This window comes from Cydia fagiglandana, chromosome 1 (genome assembly GCF_963556715.1).
Source record: "Cydia fagiglandana chromosome 1, ilCydFagi1.1, whole genome shotgun sequence".
Lineage (NCBI taxonomy): Eukaryota > Metazoa > Arthropoda > Insecta > Lepidoptera > Tortricidae > Cydia > Cydia fagiglandana.
The window spans coordinates 27,325,485-27,345,287 of record NC_085932.1 but is presented as its reverse complement, the minus strand read 5'-3'; the positions used below and the strand labels follow the sequence as shown (position 1 = coordinate 27,345,287).

At 44.0% G+C, this 19,803-nt stretch overlaps 1 protein-coding gene across 1 annotated transcript in view; it reads left to right on the top strand.

Moving 5' to 3' along the window:
• LOC134668396 (katanin p60 ATPase-containing subunit A-like 1) overlaps positions 1-18,951 on the top strand; it is a 52,870-nt gene extending 33,919 nt beyond the window's left edge. The window contains exons 3-10 of the mRNA XM_063525882.1: positions 5,794-5,923; positions 7,639-7,787; positions 8,553-8,714; positions 11,673-11,794; positions 12,332-12,511; positions 13,694-13,852; positions 14,745-14,968; positions 15,612-18,951. Of these exons, the coding sequence (XP_063381952.1) occupies positions 5,794-5,923; positions 7,639-7,787; positions 8,553-8,714; positions 11,673-11,794; positions 12,332-12,511; positions 13,694-13,852; positions 14,745-14,968; positions 15,612-15,810 (1,325 nt within the window). The 3' untranslated portion in view covers positions 15,811-18,951. The remainder of the gene's footprint in view (positions 1-5,793; positions 5,924-7,638; positions 7,788-8,552; positions 8,715-11,672; positions 11,795-12,331; positions 12,512-13,693; positions 13,853-14,744; positions 14,969-15,611) is intronic.
• Positions 18,952-19,803: the final 852 nt, after the last annotated feature.

The following is a 19,803-nucleotide window of genomic DNA, read 5'->3' as shown; positions in this document are numbered from 1 at the left end:
GGACGTATATTTCTCGAATTATGGTTGATTTCTTAAAACTCAATATCCGCCATCTTGGATTGGCGGCCATTTTTGTTAGCTACCATTTTGAGATGGCAATCATGGTTTTTTAACATCATAATAAGCCTATCTAACTGCTGTGTAAAGGAAACTTAGTACCCCCAAATTATACCGAAATCTTGCCTGGCCCATGGACTAGTTCTACTAAACACAATGAAACAAAAGCTATACCGTACAAAAGGGCTTTGTGAAGAATCCTTGAATTTCGGGACGGGAACGTGTCGATAGTTTGTTGACCCGCACTGTTATCTTACCCGTATACCTTTTTACTCCGTTTTTTGTACCTCACAACGGACCTTTGTATTCCAGTATCATTTTAGAACACGAACTGGGTTGTTGAGGGAATTCTGAGAATGTTTTATGATTAGTTGGCCTTCCATTTTCCGTAAGCGGTTTACCAGAAGCCGGATATCCGATATAGTTATTCCAAGCTTCCTAATATGCATCTGTCGCAGTCGGATCGTATAATCCGCCGTATTACATTACGGCTAGCCGTTTTCAAAAACAGGGGCGTTTTGAAATGCGGCGGTTTAACGATTAGCCGTATTGAATGCGGCTGAATGAGAATCCGCCGGAATGTATTCGGCGCCATACGTTCTTCAACACGGCTAGCCGTAATGTAATACAGCGAGTCATTAGCCGCCGCTTTGACAGTTTTTAGTTCCCATTTTTAACACTCGTGGCGCTGCCTGACAAACGCTGGGGTGTCCATCAAATCTGGAGTTTGTCGGACTGTTTCTTTTCAAAAAAAAATTTCCTTCGCAACTTAACTAGACGGAGCCCCGCTTCGCGGGGCTCCTATTTCTGAGCGGTTTGCCCTTCGGGCATCTGAAGCTACCTAACGAACCTAACCTACCTACCTATTGATTAAGTGAGACGTCCGTGAAAACATTACACTTTGGGGAAAAAACCGTAGGTAGGTAATTAGGTTAGGTTCGTTAGGTAACTTCAGATGCCCGAAGGGCAAACCGCCCAGAAATAGGAGCCCCGCTTGCGGGGCTCCGTCTATTTAAGTTGTGAAGGAAATGTTTTGGAAAAGAAACACATGTATAGTTCGTTTTTTTTAGCATTAGAAAGAACTCCACAGAAGCAAGCGTGCAGTTTTTATAAGACTCTTTAATTGTTAATAATTTTTGAATTATCTAATGTAGCATAGTCAATACATATAATTTACTTCAAATTATTACCGCTATAAGTGCAGGATTTGGAACCACGAGCTTACTTCTGCGAAGTTCTTTCTAATGCTAAAAAAAATGGACTATAGTGCGGTGGGACCATGGTAGAAATAAATTAAATTGCAAACATTGTCAAACTCCGGTTACGTAGGCGACCGAAAGAACTGGTCACTCTACAATGTAAGTACGATGCGGCTAAACGTGGGCCGCCTTATTGAAGAACGTATCGCAGTGACAATCCGGCTAATCGTCGAACCGCCGCATTTCAAAACGCCCCTGTTTTTGAAAACGGCTAGCCGTAATGTAATACGGCGGATTATACGATCTGACTACGACACATCGATCAGCTGGGTTCATGTTCAGATAAATATAGGCTTAGAACTTTTTTCTCCGATACTTCGCTCGCCGTAAAGCTTTTTAGTAACAATAGTAAAAATTTGAAAGTGATATCTATCTAGTACCTTTAAACGAGCAATTCTTTTTTATTTGGGGGATCTCGGAAACGGCTCTAACGAATTCTATGAAATTTGATGTATGGGGGCGTTCGGGAGCGATGAATCGATCTAGCTAAGTCTTATCTCTGGGAAAACGCGCATTTACGAGTTTTTATATGTTTTCGGAGCAAAGCTCGGTCTCCCAGATAGTTTTACTTTAAAGTGTTTGCTACAATCGTATTACATGCCTTACATATCTGTAATCACTAATCACTATAACTTTAAAAAAGTTCATGGACTCATTTAATTATTTTGAACAAGACGTTAAATTGATTGCGATGCAAGGTCAATGCCGCGCCGGTACTGTTGCGGTAAAAAACTTAACGTTCTCTATATTTATCCATTTGTAGCACTAAAAAACAAATACTATAAAAAGTTGTTTAATTTGCCCAATTACTGTTTTAAGCAGGTATACTATATGACAGAAGCTAAAGGAACCTTGAGGTATTTTTCAATATCAGTGTATGATTTAAACTTCCAAACACCATCTTCACGGTTACCACGATTTGGCGTTTGTCATTTACGTTAGCGTCTGCGTGAACTCGATCGTTTCCCTCTATCGCACCAATACCTACACCAGTGCGAGCGACATGGACTGCGAACGAGTTTTGCAGTCTCTAGCGTAAACGTCAAGTGTCAAATCGTGGTACGGTTACTGAACTACAAGAACTACGTCATCATTGTATACTCGTACTATTGAAATTAGACGTCAAAATTTAATAAGCTTGAAGACGGGTTAAGATAAAAATCGAGGTAAAGGGACCAAGACGTTGACTTGAATTACAACGCTTACGAAGCCAAAAACCTGATTTTGATAAAAACAGTTATGCAATATGGTTTTATGTCACTTTCAATTTTGTTAGCGCAGGCTCTCGAACGAGGCGGCGTAATCGGCCATGACGGACAGATGAAATCGACTTTCCTATTTGCATTATAATCGTTATTAAATGATCCATGTTGTACGTTCGATACAGGTATTGGGGAACGATAGGGGCTCTTCGCTTGACCACGTTCTCATTTTGAAGCTTTACTAGGAATTGAGTGTACTATATTCAACAAAAGAGCGTAGTTACAGAAGGACAGAGGTTTTTTCGTAAGCTGGTACGAGACTTTGTACTTAGCTGTCGATATTGTTTGGTAATTCTGTGCTAATTCTTGCAAAACAAACGTAAACAGCACCATGACCTTTAATAAAGCCTCTATGGCATATGTATGGATAACCAACTTTTGGCCTTAGCCCGCATTCAGACTTGCAATTTCAACATAAACAAAACATTTCCTTTAATGGAAGCACAATTGCTTCGCCGCAACCCGAACAATGCAATACGCTCGATGTTACATATCTTGCGCCCGGGCTCATGCTCTCCGCAAACTCACAATCATCTCTTTCTACATCACTTAACAACAGCAGAGTGAAAGGGACAGAATTTAGAATGTACCAAAGTACCAACCCGTTTCCAGTCGAACTGCATTATCAGAACAATCGGATCAGTTATTAAAGGCATATTTGTCACAGCTTTTAGCCAGACTGCCTTTCACTAGCCTAGATACGAAAACTCGGGAAACGCACCGGCCCACGTTATTTTGATGAATGGTTTGTGTAGTTACGTGTTTTGGAGAAGGTTAACTGCACGTTTTCACACTTGAGTGTACACGTGTGTGCCGCAATCACACGCAAGAGCTAAGAAAATGTGTACCTACACTTTTTACTGAGATTCAACATAACTTTACTCGGTCTTGCTAAAAAATTATACATATACAAACCAATAATTTCACAGCGTTTGTAGTATCGATAATCACAACAATAAAATAAAAAAATCAGTCAAATTACAAACTGTTTAATATTAAAGATTATTAGATTACAGTCTGATGATATATATAATAACACACGTGTCAACTGACTAAAGTAAGTAGATAGCAGGATGACAAGTCAAATGGCGAGAGGTCAGCGAACGGTAGAGCACTGATATACAAAAAATACTGTGTCATTTTTCTAAACAACCAAAAGCACGCTGTGTTAATATCCTCCATACAAATCATACAATTTTCGCGGTCCTTTGTCATAGTGTGAGAAAATGTTTAAGCAAATAAATGATTTGGAATTGGAGCTGTTTCACGCTTGTGTGCGTAACGGTTATTAGCTTCGATGCTTGTGCGTGAGTGGCGGGAGGAAATGTCAGGTCGGCGTCATTACGGGGAAATGACATTTACTTGATTTGGAACAGGGTCAAGAAAGTTTTTGACAATAAAGACATTTAAATTGGACGGGCCGACGAACTGGCGGGCTGATGTTCTAAACCTCAACTGGAGACATGCAATCTTTACAGTAACAGGGAAGTTTGGTCAGGTTGTTGACGGATTTGAGTTTTTATTGATCTTATAATATCATCCAACCCGTAGAATATCTAGATGCCCTGTAGACAACTGTACAATATGGGTATGGGTAATGACCGCGCGTATCTGATAATATAATCGTAAATGTTACATATTTGACATTGAAAATTAAATTTATTCTTGATAAAAATGTTAAAAATAATAAAAATAGCTGGTTCACGCATTCGACATGGAATTAACCGCTAAGTTAAAGTTTCTGCATCTTCGTGACTCACAAGATTCTGAGAAACCCTCGTATAACCACTTCACAACCAGCGGTATAATTCCCACTTTCAAAATTAAAGCATAATATTTTAATTAATTAACTACATACTTAATTTCGGGCTACCTGCAACATGACTTGACAAAAACTACAACAATGAATTCTAATTAAACTTAACATCCAAAAAATCTACAAGTCATCCATGAAACATTAAAAGTTGACAAGCTCCATTAAAATCTAAGCGGCCGGTAATACCCCTAAGCACAAGGTCGTGTATCCGAATTCGTGCACAGTTAGATCGAGATGAACTGTACCGGCATAGTTCTTTTGTTTTGGCTATTAGTGGTTACCGTAAGTCCGACGCAGAACGAATAGGTCCGCGGGGGGCCGCTTAACTGTACTTGTGTCAGGATCGCTCTGGTTCTAACGGCTTGGAAAAAGCAATTTACTGTATTGATTTAGAATAATGGTGCCTGTCCTTCCAGTGTTTCGTCTGTCTGTAGTGCTTAGATCAGCAAAGTTAGCAATGAATGCCGAGCTGAATATCAGATGAAGGTGACAAAATGCAATAAACATGAAGATTTGTTGGCTGGGATGTTTAAAGGAAAATATGCGCACAGAGTTTAAAAGCGCATTTTCTTTTCGAACTCAAAGTTGTGTGTCGTTTTCTGTGTAAGTTCATTACTCCTACCCGTATCAATATCAACATGTAATTCTATACTGTTGCTAGCTCATTTATACGGACGTAAACTATCTCAAATTACGATAAGATAATGATGAAACAGATATAATGATTGTTCTAGCACAAACTACGATGCTCACATCATATCACAGGACCCTTGTTGTAGTGCGTCGATAAATGATAACTTAATTACTGATAACGACGTGCGTACACAGAGCACCTGATTACAGCATAACAGAAGCTGTGTTATGAAATAATACATAAACACTTATGGATAATGGACTTTACATTAACATATAATAAAAGCTAGAGCGTACGTGTCTTATTTCTAGTAGTTCTGTGTTGTTGTTTGGTAACTCGATATGCGTATTTATTTTTTGGAAAAAGTAGAACTATGACAAGGACTCACGCAAACAGTTCTTATTTGGCTTATTCTACAATCTGCATGAAGTGAAAATTAACATATTGTATTGTTTTGAAGTAAAAACTGAAATCGTCGGTTCTCCTGTGGAACATCCAGAATCGTTACAAATAAGAGGCGCTTAGAAATATAACAAAGGCGTTTTGAACGCTATTTTATATTGCTTGTCGTTTCTACAGGCGATAAGTCTCCACTTATAAGTTACCCCACCGGACTAGCACATGATTGGCGCGACAGTATCTCGCCACGAGAAAGACTATTACCCGTCTCTCCTTAATTAATACAGTTAAACAATGACGGATAGTCTATCTGTCGCGTAAATCATATGCTAGGCCTACAGAAACTCAGGTTAGCCATTGTTGCAGATTACGATGACTTCCCAACGCGAGACCAGATGTGGGGACCGGCGCCGCACGAGCTCGACCCTGACATATGGCCGCCGCCGCCGGACCGGGACCCCAATGCTTGGCCCTCGCCCACCAGCGTCGAACACAAGTTAGTATACTTCCCAACGCGAGACCAGATGTGGGGCCCGGCGCCGCACGATATCGACACTGACATATGGCCGCCGCCGCCGGACCGGGACCCCAATGCTTGGCCCTCTCCCACCAGCATCAAACACAAGTTAGTATACTTCCCAACGAGAGACCAGATGTGGGGCCCGGCGCCGCACGATACCGACACTGACATATGGCCGCCGCCGCCGGACCGGGACCCCAATGCTTGGCCCTCGCCCACCAGCGTCGAACACAAGTTAGTATACTTCCCAACGCGAGATCAGATGTGGGGCCCGGCGCCGCACGAGCTCGACCCTGACATATGGCCGCCGCCGCCGGACCGGGACCCCAATGCTTGGCCCTCGCCCACCAGCGTCGAACACAAGTTAGTATACTTCCCAACGCGAGACCAGATGTGGGGCCCGGCGCCGCACGATATCGACACTGACATATGGCCGCCGCCGCCGGACCTGGACCCCAATGCTTGGCCCTCTCCCACCAGCATCAAACACAAGTTAGTATACTTCCCAACGAGAGACCAGATGTGGGGCCCGGCGCCGCACGATACCGACACTGACATATGGCCGCCGCCGCCGGACCGGGACCCCAATGCTTGGCCCTCGCCCACCAGCGTCGAACACAAGTTAGTATACTTCCCAACGCGAGATCAGATGTGGGGCCCGGCGCCGCACGAGCTCGACCCTGACATATGGCCGCCGCCGCCGGACCGGGACCCCAATGCTTGGCCCTCGCCCACCAGCGTCGAACACAAGTTAGTATACTTCCCAACGCGAGACCAGATGTGGGGCCCGGCGCCGCACGAGCTCGACCCTGACATATGGCCGCCGCCGCCGGACCGGGACCCCAATGCTTGGCCCTCGCCCACCAGCGTCGAACACAAGTTAGTATACTTCCCAACGCGAGACCAGATGTGGGGCCCGGCGCCGCACGAGCTCGACCCTGACATATGGCCGCCGCCGCCGGACCGGGACCCCAATGCTTGGCCCTCGCCCACCAGCGTCGAACACAAGTTAGTATACTTCCCAACGTGAGACCAGATGTGGGGCCCGGCGCCGCACGAGCTCGACCCTGACATATGGCCGCCGCCGCCGGACCGGGACCCCAATGCTTGGCCCTCGCCCACCAGCGTCGAACACAAGTTACGAGTAGTATACTTCAAAGATAAAGATAAGATAAAGATCATTTCAACTACATAATGTATACTTGTATCGAGAAATTGAGCGGAAAGATGAAAACCTTTCTCCTTTCCCCTCATCAACAATTATTCCAAGTTGACGATTTTCCAAAGAGTTTGCCGTGATCTGAAAATGATGATATTAAAGTTTCTATTATGTAAAAAAAAACGCTCATGTAAAGAATTAAGTTACTAAATAAACTCTATTATTCGTCTTTTGAATGTACTTCCACAGAATAATCTCTTCTTTTTCTTCTCTTCTCTATATCTTTCCTATATTTTTTTACAACCAATGCCTTCTTCCACGATATCCAAAAACTGCATTACTTTATTGTCAAAAAATTTTTCACTTTGTCTGTAGCAAATAGCATTAAATTTATCAAAGCTCTAAAATTTTCATCATCTCTGCATCTCTGTCGAACTCTGCTGTCTTCTTAACCACATATTGTCTAAATATTTACTGAAACTGTTGTGTTAAGTGAACACTTGCTTCAAATCAAAACCCTCTTTTGTTCCAGAGGACCTCCACCCCTGCGCTCTGCGCGCAACAACCCCCGCAACGCACCTACCAAGAAACCAACCGGCAAGCAAGCAACCACGTCGCAACGCAAAACTTCAGATGTGCGGAACCCTAAGCTCGCGGGCAACAAGAATCACAGTCACAGTGGTACGTCATGACAGCCATGCTGATGTACTTTTACCCCCTTATTCATAAACGTTTACTAAAGTTGACAAGCCGATAATAATAGTTTGTCCCTTTCTATCATACCAATACGTCGGAAAGGGGTCGGTTATGAATAAGGGGGGTAATCTCTTTATAAATACAAGCCAAGAAACCATTGGTTGGTGGCCACCGTAAACTCGCAGCCAACAAATTGAACTTGAATGATTACAATGCCGCAAACAGCACATAAATTCGTCTCGATTTGCGTGAATGCTGAGTTGTTTGCCGTTACAAGCCGGCTTCTAGCTAGCACTGCAGTCTAAGATCACCACAAACTGCTACTTTGTTTCAACATGGTCCATCTAAACTCTAAACCATACAAAGATTGATATGATGTACCACCGCTAATGGGAGTCAATGGTTCCTCTTCGGAGCAGAAGATGAATCATTGATTTCGGTAGCATTGACAACTTTTAAAGCTTACATAAATAGGCAGAAACTTTACTTATACACACATTGCTGCATCGCGATGCAGTAGAAAATCCATAACAGCTGTATTGGTTGTCTATTGTTACAACATAATTTTGAACTATTCAAACTTTCATAAAAACTACAGTTCACTTAAAGTCCTATGTCCCCTAGGTGGGGCAGAGGGCGTCCACACTGCGTGGCCATCTCGTTCTGTCTTGGGCTGCGTGCTCTGCATCGGGCCATGATAGTGCGCTTGCCGTCAAAAAAATAATGATACAAAATATCTTCTATTCACAGCAAGATCAAAAGAGGCGAATAGCAAAGAGCCCGCGGGCGGCAAAGAAAAGCAGGACCGCGACAACAACAACGGCGACACAGACGACGAGAAGCACAGCAAGGAGGACGAGCGGCGGTTCGAGCCGGCCGCGGCCTGCGACGGGGACCTCGTGGACATGCTCGGTGAGTCTCTAAATATACACAACACACACACAGGACCGCGACAACAACAACGGCGACACAGACGACGAGAAACACAATAAGGAGGACGAGCGGCGGTTCGAGCCGGCCGCGGCCTGCGACGGAGACCTCGTGGAAATGCTCGGTGAGTCTCCAACACATACACACACACACACTAGCAGGACCGCGACAACAACAACGACGACACAGACGACGAGAGACGAGAAACACAACAAGGAGGACGAGCGGCGGTTCGAGCCGGCCGCGGCCTGCGACGGAGACCTCGTGGACATGCTCGGTGAGTCTCCAACACATACACACACACACACACTAGCAGGACCGCGACAACAACAACGGCGACACAGACGACGAGAGACGAGAAACACAACAAGGAGGACGAGCGGCGGTTCCAGCCGGCCGCGGCCTGCGACGGAGACCTCGTGGACATGCTCGGTGAGTCTCCAACACATACACACACACACACACACTAGCAGGACCGCGACAACAACAACGGCGACACAGACAACGAGAGACGAGAAACACAACAAGGAGGACGAGCGGCGGTTCGAGCCGGCCGCGGCCTGCGACGGAGACCTCGTGGACATGCTCGGTGAGTCTCCAACACATACACACACACACACTAGCAGGACCGCGACAACAACAACGGCGACACAGACGACGAGAGACGAGAAACACAACAAGGAGGACGAGCGGCGGTTCGAGCCGGCCGCGGCCTGCGACGGAGACCTCGTGGACATGCTCGGTGAGTCTCCAACACATACACACACACACACTAGCAGGACCGCGACAACAACAACGGCGACACAGACGACGAGAGACGAGAAACACAACAAGGAGGACGAGCGGCGGTTCGAGCCGGCCGCGGCCTGCGACGGAGACCTCGTGGACATGCTCGGTGAGTCTCCAACACATACACACACACACACACTAGCAGGACCGCGACAACAACAACGGCGACACAGACGACGAGAGACGAGAAACACAACAAGGAGGACGAGCGGCGGTTCGAGCCGGCCGCGGCCTGCGACGGAGACCTCGTGGACATGCTCGGTGAGTCTCCAACACATACACACACACACACTAGCAGGACCGCGACAACAACAACGGCGACACAGACGACGAGAGACGAGAAACACAACAAGGAGGACGAGCGGCGGTTCCAGCCTGCCGCGGCCTGCGACGGAGACCTCGTGGACATGCTCGGTGAGTCTCCAACACATACACACACACACACTAGCAGGACCGCGACAACAACAACGGCGTCACAGACGACGAGAGACGAGAAACACAACAAGGAGGACGAGCGGCGGTTCGAGCCGGCCGCGGCCTGCGACGGCGACCTCGTGGACATGCTCGGTGAGTCTCCAACACATACACACACACACACACTAGCAGGACCGCGACAACAACAACGGCGACACAGACGACGAGAGACGAGAAACACAACAAGGAGGACGAGCGGCGGTTCGAGCCGGCCGCGGCCTGCGACGGAGACCTCGTGGACATGCTCGGTGAGTCTCCAACACATACATACACACACACTAGCAGGACCGCGACAACAAGAACGGCGACACAGACGACGAGAAACACAGCAAGGAGGTTCGAGCCGGCCGCGCTCTGCGACGGAGACCTCGTAGACATGCTCGGTGAGTCTCCAACACATACACACACACACACACACACACACACACAAACACACACACACACACACACACACACTAGCAGGATCGCGTCAACAACGGCGACACAGACGACGAGAAACACAACAAGAAGGACGAGCGGCGGTTCGAGCCGGCCGCGGCCTGCGACGGGGACCTCGTGGACATGCTCGGTGAGTCTACCTCTTAATTGGCCAATCGTAAACCTTATTGCGACGTGATAAGGTCCACCAATGCGCTGGCAGGTCATACACTGCGGCTGTTTGCTGGAACAAGAGGCCGTCAGTCCTCAAGAGCTGATGTTATCTATCCTTCCTACCCTCCTACACCCTACATCCTTGACTACATTTCTGGCTTTACATCCCCAGCTAAACTTAATTACAGATCTTCTGTGGACACTTACTTAAACGCAAAATTCTGGCTTAGGTAAGTTCTATTTTCCTGACACTAATCAAATGGGAAATATCAAGGACGGAATAAAAATACAGAGAAGAATACGGCGTTCAACCCCTATTACTCATTTATTTATTCCGATAATTTCAATCAAAAATATGCTTACTTAATTGGCATTTGTTAGATATTATTTCGTTGCAATCCAGTCTACGAACGAACATTGTGTTGACGATAATACAGTGGTTTTTGCTCCGATATAAATAACGCAGACCTTAATCCTCCATATGAACTTAATCCCTCTTGAATAACGCACATTCAAGTGCGCTGGTTCAAGTGGGCTTAATCTAAGCCTTTGAGTCCTCTGACGATTGCATCTGGAATAGCTTAAAGCAGTTCACATTGGACCACACAAGATGGTTCCAGGAACAGAGGCCTTTCAGATGTTTTGCTGTGTATTGAGATGTGTGGCTGAATACTGAGTTTAACATTTCAAGATATTCTTCAAGACTAAGATACACTATACCAGGCGCGGCTCTAGGATTGAGGCTCTTCATGCGACCAAAAAAAGTCACATTTGAGTTCTTAGACCACTGAAAACAGGAGTTTCGGCTCTTTAGATTCTAAAATTGATTTCTACTGCGATTGGATCTTCTCGAAAGTTTGCCGACCCCTGCACTATACAATTGGCTTTTGTCGCTTGGTCAGTGCCATTGCCATTTCTTTGACAAGTCCAGTGCGTTAGTCCAGTAGAGTCCATGAGCCATTTAGGTTTTTCTTTCATAGCGTTAAACCAAATTAGGTTGGACCCAGTCTTTAACAATTATAGATTGTAACCATACAAGGCTTTTTCTGTCTTCTTGTTGTCTAACATAGTCGTTGTAATTTCCAGAGCGGGATATAGTACAAAAGAACCCCAACATCCGGTGGGACGACATCGCGGATTTATCAGAAGCCAAGCGGCTGCTAGAGGAGGCCGTAGTCTTGCCAATGTGGATGCCTGACTTCTTCAAGGTACGTTTACAAGTGTCGCCTGAATTATGTAATATGTGTTAATCAAATGTTTCTTATTAAGTTCTTCTCAGACTACTTATGTATATTCAGTCATAGAATGCTTCAGCGAGTCCTTTTATGGAGTCTCATACTCGTCAGAGGCTATAATAACACGTAAAATGCTTCAAGAAGTACTTTTAGGAGTCTCAAAATCGTCAGCTGTGCCACCGTTGGTGGATTGAGGATTTTTTTCTACGTTACTGCTCCTTATAAAATTCAACAATGGTACTGGTATCTGACGATCAAGGGGCATCGAGATGCTACTTTTATTGAACTGGCCCGGAATTAATTTACGCATTAAACAAAGTAATATACCTAATAAAAATGCCGTTCTCTCTTCAGCTCCTAGTTCTGCTGACTTTTACCGGTTTCTTCTAGAATGGTTGTTACTAAAAGCGCCTTAAAAACTTGTACCTAAACGGGTTTTAGGGATCAACAGCTTCGGAATCCCTTTCGAAAACTCTGGATCCCAGTGTTCAAAGATTAATGTGTGTCCAGGGCATCAGACGGCCGTGGAAAGGCGTGCTGATGGTGGGTCCGCCGGGCACGGGCAAGACCATGCTGGCCAAGGCCGTCGCCACCGAGTGCGGGACCACCTTCTTCAACGTGTCCTCATCCACTCTCACCTCCAAGTACCGCGGCGAGTCCGAGAAGCTCGTGCGACTGCTCTTTGAAATGGTAACTACTTGTAATAGTAAGAGTCACGCTTGCGACTCCCATGCACGAAGGAAAGAGACAAGACCATGCTGGCCAAGGCCGTCGCCACCGAGTGCGGGACCACCTTCTTCAACGTGTCCTCATCCACTCTCACCTCCAAGTACCGCGGCGAGTCCGAGAAGCTCGTGCGACTGCTCTTTGAAATGGTAACTACTTGTAATAGTAAGAGTCACGCTTGCGACTCCCATGCACGAAGGAAAGAGACAAGACCATGCTGGCCAAGGCCGTCGCCACCGAGTGCGGGACCACCTTCTTCAACGTGTCCTCATCCACTCTCACCTCCAAATACCGCGGCGAGTCCGAGAAGCTCGTGCGGCTGCTCTTTGAAATGGTAACGACTTGTAATAGTAAGAGTCACACTTGCGACTCCCATGCACGAAGGAAAGAGACAAGACCATGCTGGCCAAGGCCGTCGCCACCGAGTGCGGGACCACCTTCTTCAACGTGTCCTCATCCACTCTCACCTCCAAATACCGCGGCGAGTCCGAGAAGCTCGTGCGGCTGCTCTTTGAAATGGTAACGACTTGTAATAGTAAGAGTCACACTTGCGACTCCCATGCACGAAGGAAAGAGACAAGACCATGCTGGCCAAGGCCGTCGCCACCGAGTGCGGGACCACCTTCTTCAACGTGTCCTCATCCACTCTCACCTCCAAATACCGCGGCGAGTCCGAGAAGCTCGTGCGGCTGCTCTTTGAAATGGTAACTACTTGTAATAGTAAGAGTCACGCTTGCGACTCCCATGCACGAAGGAAAGAGACAAGACCATGCTGGCCAAGGCCGTCGCCACCGAGTGCGGGACCACCTTCTTCAACGTGTCCTCATCCACTCTCACCTCCAAATACCGCGGCGAGTCCGAGAAGCTCGTGCGGCTGCTCTTTGAAATGGTAACTAGTAATAGTAAGAGACACGCTTGTGACTCCCATGCATGAAGAAAAGAAACAAGACCATGCAGGCCGAGATGTCTTCATCAACTCTCACCTAATACGCAACACTTCACTCTTGGTGTTAACGATTACGAACTTTTCGTCTTTTGATATAATTTCTGTCTTCGAATGGATTACTTATTATTAAACCATTATGAAATTCTGTTGACAATTTTAAATGTAACCAGTTTAACAAACTAATTTATAATGTGTTGTAGGCGCGGTTCTACGCGCCGAGCACAATCTTCATCGACGAGATCGACTCGCTCTGCTCGCGGCGCGGCTCCGACAGCGAGCACGAAGCGTCGCGTCGCGTCAAGTCGGAGCTGCTGGTGCAGATGGACGGACTCGGCTCCGCCACGGATGAACCCCACAAGGTAAATTAATTGACTTGTTAACTCTTGAGTGGTGGGATTCACCATGATTGTGGCGAGGCTCCGACAGCGAGCACGAAGCATCGCGTCGCGTCAAGTCGGAGCTGCTGGTGCAGATGGACGGACTCGGCTCCGCCTCGGATGAACCTCATAAGGTACGCACACTAACGAGCAGATCAAAACGTTGGGAACTTTATAGAAGTACGTGTCGTGTCACAATGCTTGCTTTAAGCCATTGAACGCGTGCATGAGACACTGTGTCGCAAGTCTCCAAGACGAACCCCACAAGGTAAACGAATGAACGGATTACATATACTACATTAGAATGATGGGATATTCATATAGGAGTTTGACTGAACATGTTCGCTTTTAAACTCGGACAGCGATCATAAAGCATCGCGACGCGTCAAGTTAGACTTAGAGTAACCCTTAACCCACCGGTTTGAACGGTAACATCAGTACCCTCGGGGCAGATCTATGGCCCCTCTCAGTTTAACGCCGTTCGCTGTGTACTGTCACGTTTTATTGGAAGACATTTAGATAAAACATTACTTTCCATCGACTGAGGCGTCAATCTCACCACGGCCGTATAAAACTATGCCACATGAATTTTCTTAAATTTTAATTTATTTTTTATTTACATATTTTCTTTATTGTGGCATAACAGACATAGGCAGATAATACAAAAAGAGGACATAGGTTTATACATTAGTAAGTGCAACCTACATCCTGAGACAATTCCCACTAAGATTTGTAAACCAAGAATATTTAAGTGGCATATTTAGAAATATAAATAGTTTATTCGTGGCATAAAAAATAGGTAACAGACAAAAGAGAAAAAAAGATTTAAGTTTCATAAGTGGCATAATTTAAACACTGTAACTTTATTTTCCAGGTGGTGATGGTCCTAGCAGCGACCAACTTCCCCTGGGACATCGACGAGGCGCTGCGGCGGCGGCTGGAGAAGCGCATCTACATCCCGCTGCCCACGCAGGAGGGCCGCGAGGCGCTGCTGGCCATCAACCTCAAGGAGGTCAAGCTGGACCCCGGGGTCGACCTCGCCTCCATCGCCAGGAAACTGGAGGGCTACTCCGGCGCGGACATCACTAATGTGTGCAGGTCTGTTGCTTGCTTTGCTAGCACTAAGGGTTCCGCCACATAGGGGTTGTGCACAAATCACGCGAGGTGTTTTCGGCTTCTTTTTGACCCCCTCCCTTTGGTGATAATTGGTGAGGTTTTTGGTTACACCCCCCGTTTTTGAACACCTCGCCCGTTTAGTAACTTCTGCCGCTTTACTGTAGGTATGTAAGAGGCAAGAAATCAATTTTTCTGACTGCTCTACCCGTTTTGGTTGTTAAAGTTTGTGAAGTCGGCCCTTTTTACATACTCTTTGTAAGGGTCAAATCTTGCAAGTTATATAAATTTGTCCTACCTTCCAATGAAGCAAAAAAATTGCATACATATGTAAGTCAAGTGATGGTGGCGACACGAGGTGACCATAGGAACTCTGTGACAAAACAACGAAACCTAATTGTGTTGTCTCGATGAGTATTAGTTGCCTGTGGAAAGAAAAGTACAGTCAGTGATAAAAGCTTGTACAGTCGACGTCAAAGATATCTTTATAAATTTTCGCCTTATTACCAAGGCTTAAAGTGCAAAAGTGTAAACATATCTTTGACGTCGACTGTACCAAAAATTTAATTTTTCGACAATAACTTATTTGTTAAAAATAATAACGTTAACTGTGTGTGTTCTCTTACAGAGACGCGTCCATGATGTCGATGCGGCGCAAGATCGCCGGCCTCAAGCCGGAGCAGATCAAGCAGCTCGCCAAGGAGGAGCTGGACCTCCCCGTCACCAAGGCGGACTTCCTCGACGCACTGCACAAGTGCAACAAGTCCGTCTCCAAGGGGGACATACAGAAGTACTTGTCGTGGATGGCCGAGTTCGGCTCCTCTTGATTGTTGGTCTGAATGAAAACGGACGTTACGGCTGCTTTAGACGGCGCGCGGACTCGCATGCGATTCTAGTTACGTTGCCGACTGTTGGTTACGACCGATCAAATACCGCAATGTGATGAAACTGAGTTCTCGCATCGTCTAAATGAGCCCTTATATGAGCGTGTCGGATGGTTGTTGTTGCGACACTGATAAAAAAATTAAAAAAGTTCCACAGCTGCAGACAAATGATGGCCATTCCATTCGTGCCAGCTTTCGTTAATCGACCTGTAACCACCACGCTGCCACGGATACGATACGACCATCGTATCCATACTAATGTAGCGGTACGGCACCATACAATATGCGGTAACTTAAAAGTCACCAATAGCTCAGAGACTGAGCTTTCCTCGGAAAACATATAAAAACTCAAAAATGCGCGTTTTCCCAGAGATAAGATCCGGTAGATCGATTTTTCGCCCCCGTAAACCGCCATATAGCAAATTTCATCGAAATCGTTAGAGCCGTTTCCGAGATCCCCGAAATATATACATATATAAATAAATATACAAGAATGGCTCGTTTAAAGGTGTAAGATAAAACATACGGCGCCGTACACTGCCATCTAATTTAACTGTCAAACTTTTTTTTGAAACATAACTCTTTCAAATTAGGGGGGGATGGACATCGGATGATGACGTAGGAGGACACGGGGTCATTCGAAGCATGATTTTAGGGGGGGGTCAAAAATCGTCAAAAATAGATGACGTAATTTATGAACAGCCCCTATAGTATCACACTTTGCTTTAATGACAGAGAAACATTGGACAAAGAAATTTGACAGGTGGAATTTTTAACGATCGAACATCTCGAAAATTGGAAAATTCAATTTAGGACAATACATGAAAAATCTAAAATTAGAGGTATTATCATTATTATTTTTTTCTTTGAGCTTGATATTTTATCAGTGTCGCAAACACAACTAGTTTAAATCATAGAGACACCATACGTCGACAGTTTCATTTGTAGTCAGTTCTGAGTGTTCTAATCACCAAATTTTATTGAACACGTTTTAGTGCAAGAAATTACTGTTTTGGTCGCGTGTAATACGTATATTTCAATCAAAACTTACAACAAATTAGTAACTTCTAGTACTAAAACCGATTTGACTAAAACAGTAATAAATATGTAAAATCAAGCGACAAAATGTGTGGTAATTTTGGTATATGGAATTGACACATAGAGGGCGAAATATAATGAAATTATCCACTATATTAGCAAGTCGGGACCCTAAGAACCCCACAGAAATCTAATATCATTCGTGTATAACACACTAGAGAAATATTCCGTTACTGTTTTAAATCGTGATTCAATTGCAAAAATAAATGAAAAGTGAATCACTTTATGCCTTATTAACTCATAGACGTGTAAGCTATCGGAGCAACATTAGGACTGTTTCAGTATTAATAAAGCAAGTATATTACATTTTATAGTGGCATATCGAAATTGTTTAATAATAAGTGTCAGTGAAGTGTAGGAATCAATTATCAAGAGGAAGACATTCCGATTTGAAATTAATATAATTTATAGGCTCTAACCTAAAAAAGTGTATAATAAATTTGGCATTTTAACCTTTAAAAAGATACACTATTTTTTCAAGATAAATCCATAGTTTTACATAGCACAAACTGTAATGAAATAGGAGTGTACAATATTTAAAAGCGAGTTCGCTATATTACATATATCCCAATAGTATAGATCTGCAGGTTTTGTACATCCAGTGACCACCCTAGCCATAGCGAGCGCCTTGCCTCAACCTTTGTAAATTAAATGTCACATTTAGACATTTATATACAGAATTAAACTTAATCAGTTTATGAAAAACCGATGCGTTATTAATTTGAAGCAGATATATTTGCGAGTACACATCAGTTCCTTTGGTATCGTCTTGGGTCGTCCCATTCGTTTTTCGTCAAGTTCTTAAATTAGTCCTATTCTGCTTTCGTCAATCATTCTACATTGAAAGCCTCCGACGATTGTGACGAATGTAGAATGGGTGACGAAAGCAGAATAGTACTAATTTAGGAACTTCACGAAAAACGAATGGGACGACCCAAGACGATACCATTCCTTTCAAAAACTACATTCTTGTGACAAATCTGTTACTTTGTTATTATTTTAGAGCAGTGATCTTTGTACTTATTAGGTTAAATTCGAGATTTGTTTATTGTTAAGAAATAATTATATGCCATAACTAATTTATGTGTACTTTTTATAGATTTATATTGAAAAAAAATCTTAACTTTATTTTGATAAGTATGAATTATATATTTGGCATTTATTCATAATTTAGCTCAACTAAAATCTAGAATTGTGTTTGGAGTTTTTTTTATAAGAGATTGTGAATACCTTTATAGCCTATATGACCAAAAAATGTTTTTTGTACATAAACACAACAGGAACTTCCCGCGACCACCGCATGCATGTGCCTAATGCTTTTAATATCTATGACATGTTTTTTTATGGAAATAAATTTCAATTCTTTAATAAAACGCAATTGGAAAACTAAATCTTAACAATAACGGCGATGTCGGCGATTATTATCATTTAAAATTTCCTACTAATTATCTCGAAAATAAATATGTATGGTTTGTAATTTGTAATCAACCTTAGGTTGCTAGTTTAAGAATATGATTGTTATTACCTCTAAGATCTCTTACATAATATAATAGTAATAATATTCTTGAGCTTGTAAAGCCTAAAACTATAATTAGTGGTCCTCTAACTATAAAATTTAATGATTGTGTGACACATAATTACGATGTGGTAACTCGTACCATAAACCGTTCATGGTAATCACTGTGAGAGTGAAAAATTACCCCAGTACAATATACAAACTTAAACTAGTATGGGATACTGTATGTATCAATATAATGCTGATACATAGAAAAAAGACAAACTAATTTACACCTTTCACTTTCACCATGTTGATTTTCATGCTAAATATGGAGTTCTACGACGTCCTCCAAATGCAATGCCGGAACATGATAAATGAAAATTTTACAATCTCATTTTACAAGTTAGAGGACCCAAGATCTATTTTTGCAATCTTGTTAACAAATCTTGCGTTAAAAATAGATGAAATAAAACCATTTTAATACTGAATTTATTTTGTTTTATTTTAGATTCTGTAACTCGAGTCTCTGGCGGGGCTCTAGATATGCCAGCGACTGAAAATGTACTTGAGGTGTTAAATCTAGCTGTCATTTTGCTTGCTATCAGCTGTGTCGTGCGTCGAGTGTTTGTATCTTTCTGACTATGTTTTCCGAGGGTGGGTATTCCACCTGTCTAATATCTTGGTCCAATGTCATTGCGTCTCATTCATTATCCTGTCTGTACCCAGCAGAACGTGCAAGTAATAATTTCATAACCCCGGCTACTCACGTAACGATAAATTGTTGCGATAAAACTGTGCAGTCCGACTGTGCAGATAAATCGAACCGTGTGTATGACAAATCGTTACGATAATCGACATACACACGGTTCGATTTATCTGCACAGTCGGACTGCACAGTTTTATCGCAACGATTTATCGTTACGTGAGTAGCCGGGGTAATAGCCGTAACAGACTCCTGCACCGCACCGCGAACTTGGTGCGGTCAAAATATATCTTTCTCGCTATAACTTAGCGACCACTTTCGATACGTACGCCGCACCGCATCATGTCACAGATTTTTTGGATTTGGCGGCAAACATTGATAGTCTGTCAAGCCATTTCCGTCAGTAGAAAAAGTGGCAAATTTAAAAAAATGTAGGCGCGAAGGGTTATCGTCCCACAGAAAATTTTAACTTCGCTCCTTTTTTACTGACTAAGTTGTTTGACCGGCTATACCTCCATTGAGGAGTTTTATAAAAGGCTAGTAACCTATAAACATTGTTTGCGTCTCTTTCTAACACTGGGATAGAAGCCTTCTATAAAAACGCGGCAATCCAAGGCGGCAAATATTAAAAGACACT